Source organism: Watersipora subatra, chromosome 1, assembly GCF_963576615.1.
Source record: "Watersipora subatra chromosome 1, tzWatSuba1.1, whole genome shotgun sequence".
NCBI classification, from domain to species: Eukaryota; Metazoa; Bryozoa; class Gymnolaemata; order Cheilostomatida; family Watersiporidae; genus Watersipora; species Watersipora subatra.
Genome location: NC_088708.1, coordinates 39441228 through 39454304, shown reverse-complemented (window position 1 = coordinate 39454304; position 13077 = coordinate 39441228). Strand labels below are relative to the sequence as shown.

Below are 13077 nucleotides of genomic sequence, written 5' to 3'. Positions count from 1 at the left end.
TGTCATTCTTTGCAATTTGTTGGATTTTCAATTTTTATCACATTCTAAATTTGAAGACATTGTTATTTTTTATCTATATTTATTATTTAACAATGTTGCATAATAGCTCATAGTACTCATTGATATGTTTGCTGCAGTTTGCAGCCAAAACTTGCTTTTGGAAGTGGAGTAGATCTCGAAGTGGAGTAGATCCATTGTAAGCCGTGTTGAGATAGCCACAAGAATTTTTGGAATATTGAATTCATTTGTCAGACTCGCACAAAACCCGTCATATTGGTATGTATTCTAGACATAAGCATCGTCTCTCTGCAAGGCTATAGCGCAGCGCAGCTAGCCACTGAACCTGTTCAAGAGTTCCTTAGGGAAGGACCCCTCACTGGGGGCACTGATGTAGACATACAGCTCCTAGACGCTGCAAAGACTGGTGATATGGACCTCGTTAAGGTGAGCATGTTTTTATCAAGCTTCTTTTGGATAAGCTTTGCGTGCTTGCTGCTTACGTGTCTTAGTTGCTTTCTTTTCTATGAACAGGTCAGTAGCGAGTTTCACCTCATCAGTCAGCATTTCGTCTGACATTATTTTGGAATCAAGCTACCTTGACAGATTGTCAAGGTTACTGTGTTTGTGAAACACTTGTGAACACCTGACAGTTTTCATGTTTCCTAAATGACGACTCCTCTATATATTGTTCTATTGACTACTATAATTATAGATATATATATATATATATATCGACTCTTAAGATATAGTTCTATCTTCTATAATAACATAGATGTATTCCAAATTCCCATAAATCTACCCATAAGTATATCTTACAAAAAGAATATGCAACGCCAGTAAGCTTTGAATTTAAAGATGTGGTTGCGTCAAAAAGGTCGATTTAACGAAATTAAGACCAATAAAAGGCTAAAACATCAGCTACAATTTGATGTCATTTTTGTCTTTGTAGACCAACCCTGTCCAGAGATATATGCGTTTGAATGAGGCCATCTTTTAAATAGCTCAGATTCCAGCGGGTGCTTCATTCGTGACGTAACTAGTGATACTTCTGAAAAGAGTTCACGAGCGATAAATATAAGATCGCTTCATTAGCAAATCATCAGCACAAATTTTTTATGTAGGGCATAATAAATGTTAACACTCGTAAAATGCGTTGTCTGTGATCTCAAATTTAGGGATTTTACTCTATTATCGAATCGCATGGACATCGATATTTACTAAATTAATTACCATCGTTACTTTAATGAGTTACTCGATCGACACGTTTTATTGAGCGAACAACAGCATTGTAAAATTTACTAAAACGTTACTGCGAAGGTGACTCCGAGTTTTTTGAGCATCTGGTGGTTAAAGTGCTACAGAGGAAGATAGGAGAATGGAGGTAAATTTATCTTTTACTTTGAGTCTCCTATAGATATACTGTTGAGTGTACACTCAGATTATATTTCCCTGTTTGAGGTTATAATGTAATTTTCTGTGCGCGCGTGCGAGATACATATGCACGGTGTGTTCTTGACGGCTTCCTTTTAATCCCTAGCATCTAGCACTACAATGGCTTAGATTGATGAATATACTGAAGGTAATAATTTTAGTACTCATTAATACATATACTAATTTTTATAATTTTTTATCGTTTCACCTAGCTATATTTGCTTCAAATTTTCCATAGTAGTTTTAGCTAGTAAATTAGATTCATGATTTGACTTTGGATGTTCACTCTCACTTGTAGAAAGTGAAGAAAATCGATTGATCAATGCACATCTTTAACTTCCAGAACCAAAGCATCGAATCGTTGGCTTGGCGTACTTATGCTTTTGTTAAACATTTATTCATTTTTAAAATTACACTCACAATCTATCTAACTCCCAATTTGAAAGCTTTCAGTAGATACGCGTTAGAATGTTATATCTATGAATGACATATATTTATTGCATTTGTTTTATTGATTACAGGATGTTTATGTGGTCCCACCAGCCGAAGCAGCTTTGTCAGTGTGGAAACTGCCATAAATGGTAAAGAGAGACTTGAATGTGTGCTGCATAAACCATGATGTTTTGTTTGAGTTTGCTGCAGTAGATGAATTTGTTTTATTGTATGAGCTGAAACAATGTGTGTGGCCATGATTTGGATGGATATTTTTAATAAAAGCTTTATGCCGAGATTAAAATCTTTTGTAAAGATTATATAATAAAAATAGAAATTCCACTGTCATGCAGCCCACAACCAAAGAGATATTGGAAAAAAGAAAGGGTACTGATGGTTGAGAAATGCAATATTAGCAGTCAAATGGCACTGCAGTGCAATAGGATAACTGCAATGGTAGCTGTAATGTACTGGGTGTTATTATATACAACAAACAGCAATAATGAAAGGAAAAGATCATATGTTTATATCTCTCCCCTGCAATAGAAGAAATGCAATATTGGCCAATATTAGAAGTGAAATGCACTGATGTTATTAGAATAACCAATATTATTAATATAGTAATAATATAAAACCAATGCACAATTTTGTTTACATTTCAAAACGTCATAGCTAGCAATATCAAGAAGTTGTGAGATTTATATAGATTTTTAGAAAATCTGTACTACGTAATCATTGTTTTGTAGTCATCCAAACTTATAAGTATTGTAATAACCTCATAAGGATCGTTAGAAAAAAATCATCGTCATTTCCTTTACTTACACTGCGTTGGACATCAGTTAGAATACCAAAGCACTCAAGAGTGTCTAAAATGTCAGTTACTTTGAAATCGGCAAAAATGAAACTTTCATGCAATGAAATGATTTCAGTACTCCTACGTTAATTACAGAAACCTTCGGCAATTCGACAATGCTATAGGCTGGTGAAATGTGCATGTTATTTTCTCGTGAAATGCGCACGACTTGATCGTTCTATTCTCTGTCGCTCGACGTGTCAATTTCCGATCCTAATTTTTATTAATCCTACATGTAGCTTGTCAAGCGTTTTGTAAAGAATTTCAGCCAAATCAATTTGTCTATTTGTGTATAATCCAATAAGATGGGTAAGTTTTAAGATAATACTGACGGTATACAAAGACTTGGTAATATATTTAATTAGGCTTATATGTGTTTTGTATCGTTATTATACTTTAACGACTCTACAAAACGACGGTTAAATTTGTTGATGAGATTTCGAGACAAGGCTTCGTCTCATTGTTGATGACTAATTTTCATAAGTTGTGTGCACATGCATTTATCATAAAAACTCTCAAACTTCGCATCCGCTCGTTTGGTCGTGGGATAATCTTGTTGAAGATAATTAAAAACGTGATTTGCAGAACATTGAATACATCATAGCCCCATTGACACCTGTGCTGAACTCTTGTCTGATAGATGGATTTATGAAGCGCAATCAGAGCTGCATGGACAGGCACTTTGGCATAGTCCGACCAGTTGTTTAGTACTTGAATCAACTAATCAAATGTGACCAGTGAATTTTTTTCTACACATTGATACCAATAATGACTCGATAACGTTGACAGTCGACTATACAAGATACATGACTTTTAGGGATGTAGTTGGTTTCGCCACATATTCTTTTCAAAGACGCGGCTTGCTTATTTTACTTATTAAGAAACTAGCTTTCGATGTGGGGAATGATATACAGGCTCCCAGGATAGACGACGGGCATCATGTGGGCGGGACTTTTGGGGGGCTGTATTTAATTAGTGTGGGTAGCGACGGAACTGCCAATACAAGGACCTCATTCTACATAGTTTGCTCAAACATAATTACCGTAGACCGGTAGAATTGGTAGTCGGTACTAAGATGTTTACGCAGCATTTAGAAAAAGCTAATAAAACAAGTTTTTAGTTTTCCTTGTTTAAGGCGTTTGAGACATTGGTAATAATGTATCTGTAGCTGGGTTTTAAATTTTATTTTAGCTAACACGAGCTAATACAAAATAAAATATTTGCCGCTAAAGCCGCGTAGGACTAGACTTTTATTGCAATAGCCGATGTGAATACGAGAGATGAAGACAGGTTGTATCACACGCTACATCATTTTGGGCAAGTCTGGGCATGTTTTTTGACCTGAGCGTTTTTACCGCGATCAAATTTTTTCGATTTTAATCTTCAAATATCTTGACAATGAGATCACCTAACACAACAAACAACATATCAACTGATAGACAAGGAAAAATACTTTCTTTTAAAATCAACTCAAATTTGACGCAACCACATCTTTAACTCCTCAAATCTGAAATTCATTGCTTTGTATTTAGCGGTCATGATGTTCCCTGACTAGTGTTAGGCCTTTTTTGTAAAATGCCACACTTCAAACATTTGCCGTACCGTTTAGACATAGCGTTGGTGATGTATGAAGTCATTATTTTATTTTCCAAGCACCCTCTGCAAACAGTCATGTGGTGCATCGTATTTTACACAAGAGTAACAGTGGAATTACTGCTAATACCGGCTTCAAAGCCATTCTTAAACATTGTATAATGTTTACACCCAATGACTTAACTATGCTCACTTGCTAATCTGCGCACAAGTATGTTTATGTTTAGAAAGGTCTATGCTACTAGACAAGATAACTTGCCGTAAGACCTCTAACTGAACGCCACCTCTATTTGAACGTCACTTCCAATTGACTGCCACCCAGAGAGAAAGGTTGAAAATAGAGTGCCACTCGCTAGTTGAAAGCCACCTCTATTTGACTCCCACTTTGACATTGTTTGATCTTTACGAACCTATAATATCAATGGAACAATTATAAAAAAAGTGTCCATTAAATCGTATTAATAATGAATCGTTTACATCAATAACAATAATTCTCTTGTTGTCCGATTCCAAAGCTTTTTGATTTTTTTTGTTATAATTTCAAAAGCAACACCATACATGTAGATATAATTAACAACTGCCTCAGGCTAGTAGTAGTTCCTTGTATAATGCGGTCTTGATACGTTAAAGTACATGTATATAAAAGGGTTTACATTTATGGTGGTAGGTGAATGACTAGTTTTAGGGGAAAGGTTGCGTTTAGCAAGCAAAACTTTTATGCATAACATTTGGGCTAAATGCAACGCGTGAATGTGTTGCTCTACCAAAATATTGTTTGTACGCTAATATTGACGAGCTCAGCAGTGTAGAAGAAGAGTTGAGGTCAGAAGACGATGTGGAAGGTAGTGGACAACCAGAAGAAGCTCGTTCCATGGAAAGCAACAATCAGAACGCAGCTATTCGAGCAAACAATGCAAATAATTTGATTTTAAAAACGTTAATTGTTGTTTCTGCATGTAATATATGTATGGTTCGCTTATGTCACTAATTCTTGAATATATATTAGTAGCATTTGATAAATTGTCATTATATAACTTATAAATTTGAAGATTTATAGCATATTGTTTGATAGCATCATCGCGGTAATCTAATCTTGCACATAAAAAGCTAGTTTTGGCCGCAAACTGTAGCAAACATATCAATGAGTGCAATTGGCTTTTATTCAACATTGTTAAATATAAAATGAAAATATGCCTTTAAATTTAGAATGATATAAAAATTGAACGCTTCAATAAATTTGAAAGCAAAGCACAGGCTATAATATCATTGCAGAGTAGTTGCTAGCAATAGGTAAATAGAAATTCCACTGTCATACAGCCCACGACCAAAGAGATGGCCAAAGATATTGGCAAAAAAATAAAGGGTACTGATGGTTGAGAAATGCAATATTAGCAATCAAATGGCTCTGCAGTGCAATAGGATAACTGCAATGGTAGCTGTAATGTACTGGGTGTGGGTGTTATTATATACAACAATAAGCAATAATGAATGACAAAGATGTTTATATTTTCCCCCTGCAATAGGAGAAATGCAATATTGGCCAATATTAGAAGTAAAATGCACTGATATTCTTAGAATAATCAATTTTATTAATATAGTAATAATAGAAAACCAATACACAATTTTGTTTACATTCCAAACGTCATAGGTAGCAATATCGAGAATTTGTGGTATTTATATAGGTTTTTAGAAAATTTATTTAAAAAGTGTTTGGTCATGACAAACAACAACAATGAAAGGAAAATATTACACGTTTATATCTCTCCCTTGCAATAGGAGAAATGCAATGTTGGCCAATATTATAAGTAGAATGCACTGATATTATTAAAATAACCAATATTGTTAATATAGTAATACAGCAATAATAGAAAACCTATGAGCGTTCACGCGTCTCGAAGATTTCTGCAAACTGCAGCAAAATAAAAGCTGTTACAAAAGTGTTATAAAGCTGTAGGCCTAATTTACTGTAATGTATGTAATTCAACAACAATAAAGAAATATGTTTATTATAACTCTGAAATGCAAAATTAGAAGTAAAATGGCAAGCTACTGTGTACTATACACAGTTTGAAAGTTTGTTGCGTTGAATGTAGAATGGTTTTGATAAGCGATCTTTAACAGAAAGCGAGTAAGAGCATTCACGCATATTAAACTGTAGCAAAATAAAAAATGTTCTCGTCATGAAGGGGGGTTGTAGTTCGGCCCTAGCTTGTACATAAGTTGTAAAGAATTTCGGCTAATGTTCAAATAATGAAACCTTCAGTGATTGGACAAAAAACACAGGCTGATAAACTGTGTACCACAACTTCGTACCTGTAAATCGGTCTACGCCTCAAACGGTCTGCGTTTATTACAGAAACCTTCGAATAAATTCGATTTCAAGTAAAAAATGCCATAGACTGATGAAATGAGCACGGTTTTCTCGTGAAATGCGCACTGCTAAATAGTTCTACTATCTGTCGCACGGCTTTATTGGCGTTTCAATTTTCGGTCTTAACTTTTATTAAACCAAGCTTTTTGTGGCAATTTTCGTTCAAATTAATCTGTCTATTTGTATATAATCCGATCAGGTGGGTAAGTTTTAAGATATTATCGAAGGTTTACAAAGACTTGGTAACATTTAAATAGGTTTAAATGTGTTTTGTATCGTTATTATACTTTAACGACTTTACATTCCGATGCTTAAATTTGTTGATGAAATTTCTTGAAGAGGGTTCGTCTCATTGTTGATGAATAATTTTCGCAAGTTGTGTGCACATGCATTTATCATAAAAACTCCCACACCTCCGCTCGTGTGGTCGTGGGACAACTGGTAGAGATATGTCTCGGCTTCTCAATGCATATTTAGATTTATTTAGATATTATTGAGGTAGTTGTAACAATGTTTCATAAAAGCTCATCACACTCATTGATGTTTGCTACAGTTTGCAGCCAACACTAGCTTTTTATGGGTAATAGAAGTGGAGTTATGAGCATCGATCCGCAAAATGCTATTAAATAACATGCTATTAAATAACATGCTATAAATCTGCATATTTAGAAGGTATACAACAATAATCTATCAAATGATACAAATATATATTCATGAACAAGTGACATAAAACGAACCATACTTACATTCCATGCTGAAACAAAATACATTTTTAAAACAAATATTTGCATCATTCGCTCGATAGCTTCGTTCTTATTGTTGCTCTCGATAGAATGAACACATTCTGGTTGTTCAATACCTTCAGCAATGTCTTCTGACCTCAACTTTTCTTGTGCACTGCTGAACTAGTTGATATTAACGTCCAAACCATTTTTTGGCAGAGAAAAAGTTGTACCCGCTGCATTTAGCACAAATGCAATGCGTAAAAGTTTGCTCGCTAAATGAAACCTTTGGTCCAAAACTTGCAAATGGTTTTTATATGCATGTTCTTCGAAGTATTACGAACACGTTAAACAAGGACCCACTACTAGCCTGAGACAGATATTGATTATTTCTATGGTGTTGCTTTCAAAGTTTTAACGAAAAAAGCGAAAAGCTTTGGAGTTGAACAACGAGATAATTGATTGTTAATAATGTAAATGATTCATTATTAATACAATTTTGTGGACACTTTTCTACTGATCATTGATAGTATGAGTTAATAAAGATTAAAAATAGTCAAATAGTTCAAATATGGGTGATGCTCTATTTTTCAACCCTTCACTCATTGTTGTGGTGAAATAGGTGGCCTTCAACTAGAGGTTTTATGGTATATATACATGTATGTATATATACTAGTGCCCTCGCACTAGTGTTGTTGGAATGGTCATTACATGTACTAGTGTAATGGCCATTCCAAGTGACATGCACTGCATAACAAAAGCATGACAGCTGTTGTAGCAATATATATATATTGCTATATTGCTAATATATATATACCAAAAAAATATCACTGTATATATATATATATAAATATATATATATATATACAGTGAAACTCGGCTAACTCGACCTTCATGGCAACGAGAGAAAGTGTTCAAGTTATCAGAGCGTTCAAGTTATGAGAATACTGTCACAAGTGCATGTACATGTATTTATCAGTACATATACAACTTATATATAAATCAAAAAGCATTGATTGCTCATTGCAAGTTAAGGGGCCTCTCATGTAATGTTTTAACAATTTTTATCAGAAAGTATAAATATTTTTCTATTACTTAAGATTTGTTCGTTTGTTTTAGGTGATGTGACGGCCAGGACGTTTTCAGATTAAAATAGGCAAAACTTGATCGCGGTTGAAACGCTCAGAAAAAAAGACTTTTTTTAGCGTTTTAACAAAAACCAATTTTGCTGATTTTTCTTCAAGTTTATCTGGAGGTTACCTCGCTTCTCCTTGCTTTCGAAATGGTATCCCCAAGCGGATGTTTGGTAAAATGTGCAAATTTGGTAATTTTTTGCAAACCTTTAAAAAAGTCGTTAACAAAAATATTTTGCCGATATTGGTGATAATGACGCCTAAGAACTACTAAAAGTTGATGTTTATCTCTATGGCTTGAAATCAAGTGATATTCTAAAGCGATAACAACCGTCTCGATAGCTGTTGGACAAAAAACTGTTCGAGTTAATGAAGTTAAGGTCGAGTTAACTAAAGCAATTTATCATTGCTTGGGAACGAACCAAACAAATCCGTTCGAGTTAACCATGTGTTCAAGGTATCCGAGGGCGAGTTATCCGAGTTTCACTGTACATTTTATATATATACAGGCAAACACGGATAACTCGCCCACAAATAGCTCGAACACATTGTTAATTCAAACGGATTTGTTTGGTCCGTTCCCATGCAATGATAAACTGCTTTAGACAACTCAAACTTACCATCATTAACTCGAAAAGTTTTTTCCCAACGGCTACCGAGACGGTTGTTATCGCTTTAGAATATCACTTCATTCCAAGACATGGAGACAAACATCAAATTTCAGTATTCTTAGGCGTCATTATCACCACCATCGGCAAAATATTTTCGACTTTTCTAAAGGTTTGCAAAAGGTCTAATTTTACCAAACATCTTGCTTTGCGATGGCTTCTCGAAAGCAAGGGAAAGCGTGGAAACTTTCAGATAAACTTGAAGTAAAATCGGCAAAATCGATTTTTGTTAAAACGCTAAAAAAAAGTATTTTTTCTGAGCGTTTCAACCGCGATCAAATTTTGCCTATTTTAATCTGAAAACGTCCTGGCCGTCACATAACCTAAAACAAACGAACAAATCTCAAGTGATAGAAAATTATTTATTCTTTAGGATGAAACTTTTTAAAACTTTACATGAAAGGCTCTTTAACTTGCAACAAGCAGTCTATGATTTTGATTTGCATATAGTTTGTATATGTACATGTATCTATTGATAAATACATGCACTTGTGACAATGCTCTAATAACTCGAACACCTTTGCTTGGTCCCGTGAAGTTTAAGTTATCCATGTTTGACTGTATATATATATATTGTTACAGCAGCTCCAGTTGTCATGCTATTGTTATGCAGTACATGTCACTAGAATGGTCATTACATGACATCCTTTGCAATGATATCAAGGCAAAACTTTGGCCTCATTCACAGCCTTGTTCTACCTGTCATTTTACTGTGTTTTAATTTGCTTTTTATTGTTCAACAATGATGGCTGCTAGCCTTGCCCTGCACTGTTTTGTGTCAGTCTGCGCAGTTATGTCCTCCATTGATTCACCGTGTCAGCAAGACTTCCTTAATATTCAGATATCTTTGTGCTTTTGTCGCAGTGGTCAAGCTCTTAGGTATTTTGAATGCATAACGTTATTGTATTCTCGCAAGACTTCAGCCCATGTTCATGTCATTGTTAGGCTCAGCACATGTGTAGATAGCAACTTGAATTACTTTTTATTTATTAATATCTCACCCTTGATCGACGCACGTGAAGGTATACAGTTTCAATTTGTTACTGAAATTTCCATGTGGTTAATTAGATTTAAATATTTGTGCAGCTGCCGCAGTCGCTCTGGGCAATTGCGGTGCATTAAAGTTTTACTTTTGAGAGTTGTCAGCCTTTAATAAAGAATAACTCTTTATACACTCGGTGACAAAATTAGTAGATACTGAGAATGTGTACTTGAAATATGCGATTCATCGCCTGATGATCATCACTTGTATTTTAACAGAAGCTAGTCACGGCTCATATCGGTGCTGTCAACTGCAGGGATTTGGACGGCAGGCATTCAACACCTCTGCACTTTGCCGCTGGTTACAACAGGCTGAGCGTTGTTCAGCACCTCTTGGACAACGGCGCCGATGTACATGCCAAAGACAAAGGGTATGACAATACAGCGGATTCATTTAACCCGTTTCAAAATAAGTTGAAGGTTCAAGTTGTTCTTACGAGGCGTGAAGGTGAACACAAATGTGCTAATGGCCACTGAAGTAAAAACATAAAAGGAAGAAAAATGCTGAAATTCAAACAACTTTCTCATGGTGTAAATCGTCTATAGTAGTAATAACGCTTGCTAAAGACATTATTGATTGGATTCAATAAAGATTTATGAGTCACGTGTCCAAAGTATAAGTTAGCGAATAAACCAATTGCATGACTTGGACTCTTGCTATTCTTCCAAATAGTATCACAACAAAAATAGGTGGCCTTAATAAAATACTGAAGATTATACAAGCCTTCTAATAGTAATAGTAGGTTAAAACCTCAAGCTTAGACATAGTCTTATTCATCGTTCTCTTAATAATTGTTTTACATGCAGCATCAACCGTTAACCATGTTTCTGATGTTCCTGATGCTATGTTCAGAATGGGAACCTGTCTACTAATACTTGTAGAGGTTTGGTACCCCTTCACAATGCCTGTAGCTATGGTCATTACGAGGTTACAGAACTCCTTCTCGAGCATGGGGCGTGTGTCAATGTAGCTGATCTGTGGAAATTCACTCCATTACACGAAGCTGCCGCGAAGGGCAAATATGAGATCTGCAAATTGCTTTTGAAGGTTTGTTTTTTGTTTATTTCCACTCGTTTGCAGAATATCCATTTCGGGTTTCAAAGCTGCGTGTATTAAAAAGGCATATTAAAGGGCACATTAAGGCATGCGTAGCAGTTGTTTGGGTGTTCGCGGGCTCCCTGCGCACATTCATCTTAAAAATGGTGAAACTATTTTACTTGTATGCCTTAGTGTTTTTGCATTGGCACTGCCTAAATCTTGTATCGCCATCTTGCAAAAACTGTCGGACTTTCAGTTGCAAAACTGTCGAACTTTCATGATTGCAGATTATGCAACTGGAATCCAAATGCCATACATTTACCTTCTTTATGCAAGAAATCTCAAAACTCCTTTAAAAATCTAGCAAACATTTGCAATAATCATCCAGTGCAGCGTTTTGATTTTTGCGCAGGAGCTTTTAATGTATTTCATATTATCCATGACATAGGGTAGGTGATCCGTTACTTACCTATCCTTTGCTGTTACTGGCTAGCTTATATTCACTCTATCTTAAATCCATATCCATGACATTGGGTAGGTGATCCGTTACTTACCTATCCTTTGCTGTTACTGGCTAGCTTATATTCACTATCTTAAATCCATATCCATGACATTGGGTAGGTGATCCGTTACTTACCTATCCTTTGCTGTTACTGGCTAGCTTATATTCACTCTATCTTAAATCCATATCCATGACATTGGGTAGGTGATCCGTTACTTACCTATCCTTTGCTGTTACTGGCTAGCTTATATTCACTCTATCTTAAATCCATATCCATGACATTGGGTAGGTGATCCGTTACTTACCTATCCTTTGCTGTTACTGGCTAGCTTATATTCACTCTATCTTAAATCCATATCCATGACATTGGGTAGGTGATCCGTTACTTACCTATCCTTTGCTGTTACTGGCTAGCTTATATTCACTCTATCTTAAATCCATATCCATGACATTCGGTAGGTGATCCGTTACTTACCTATCCTTTGCTGTTACTGGCTAGCTTATATTCACTCTATCTTAAATCCATATCCATGACATTGGGTAGGTGATCCGTTACTTACCTATCCTTTGCTGTTACTGGATAGCTTATATTCACTCTATCTTAAATCCATATCCATGACATTGGGTAGGTGATCCGTTACTTACCTATCCTTTGCTGTTACTGGCTAGCTTATATTCACTTTTTGAAATTTATATAAAGTCATTGCATGCTCATTTGTCCCTGAAGTATGGGTATTGTATAAGGTAATCTCATAAAGATCACAGAATGAATTTTAAATTAATTTGCTGGTGTCTCTGTATGAATATGAATTCAAGCGAAGTCCAGAGGTCAAGCATTGGGTTATTCTACCGATTTTGTATCTGGCCCTGATTATGTACTGGCTTTGAAGTGTAATAACAGTTTTGATGGCATCGGATGTAGTCTTTGTGAAAGCTGTTATTCATCAATGATTATAGGTGTAGGTGTGATAGTGTACGCTGTGTTTTAGTGCTGCCTGTTTGTATGACTGTAGCATGGGGCTGACCCTCAGCGCCGAAATAGAGATGGTCACATTCCCCTGGACCTAGTTAAGGTTGGAGATATCGACACAGCTGATCTACTAAGGGGTGACGCTGCCCTTCTCGAAGCTGCCAAGAAGGGTGAACTACAACGAGTGCAAAAGTTGGCCACCGTACAGAACATCAATTGTCGTGACACACAGGTTTTCTTTGTCTCCAATTTGTAGTTTATTTTCAAAGTGAACTCTGATATTTCTCTCAAATTGTTGGCTGCTTGTGTCTGTCTCATTCTC

At 35.7% G+C, this 13077-nt stretch overlaps 1 protein-coding gene across 2 annotated transcripts in view; it reads left to right on the top strand.

Annotated features, from left to right (window-relative positions):
* Window positions 1–13077, top strand: part of LOC137393796 (poly [ADP-ribose] polymerase tankyrase-1-like) — a 59711-nt gene that overhangs the window by 28138 nt on the left and 18496 nt on the right. For both annotated transcript variants that reach the window (XM_068080498.1, XM_068080489.1), the window contains exons 9-12: window positions 290–444; window positions 10464–10615; window positions 11127–11292; window positions 12799–12987. In XM_068080498.1, the coding sequence (XP_067936599.1) occupies window positions 290–444; window positions 10464–10615; window positions 11127–11292; window positions 12799–12987 (662 nt within the window). The remainder of the gene's footprint in view (window positions 1–289; window positions 445–10463; window positions 10616–11126; window positions 11293–12798; window positions 12988–13077) is intronic.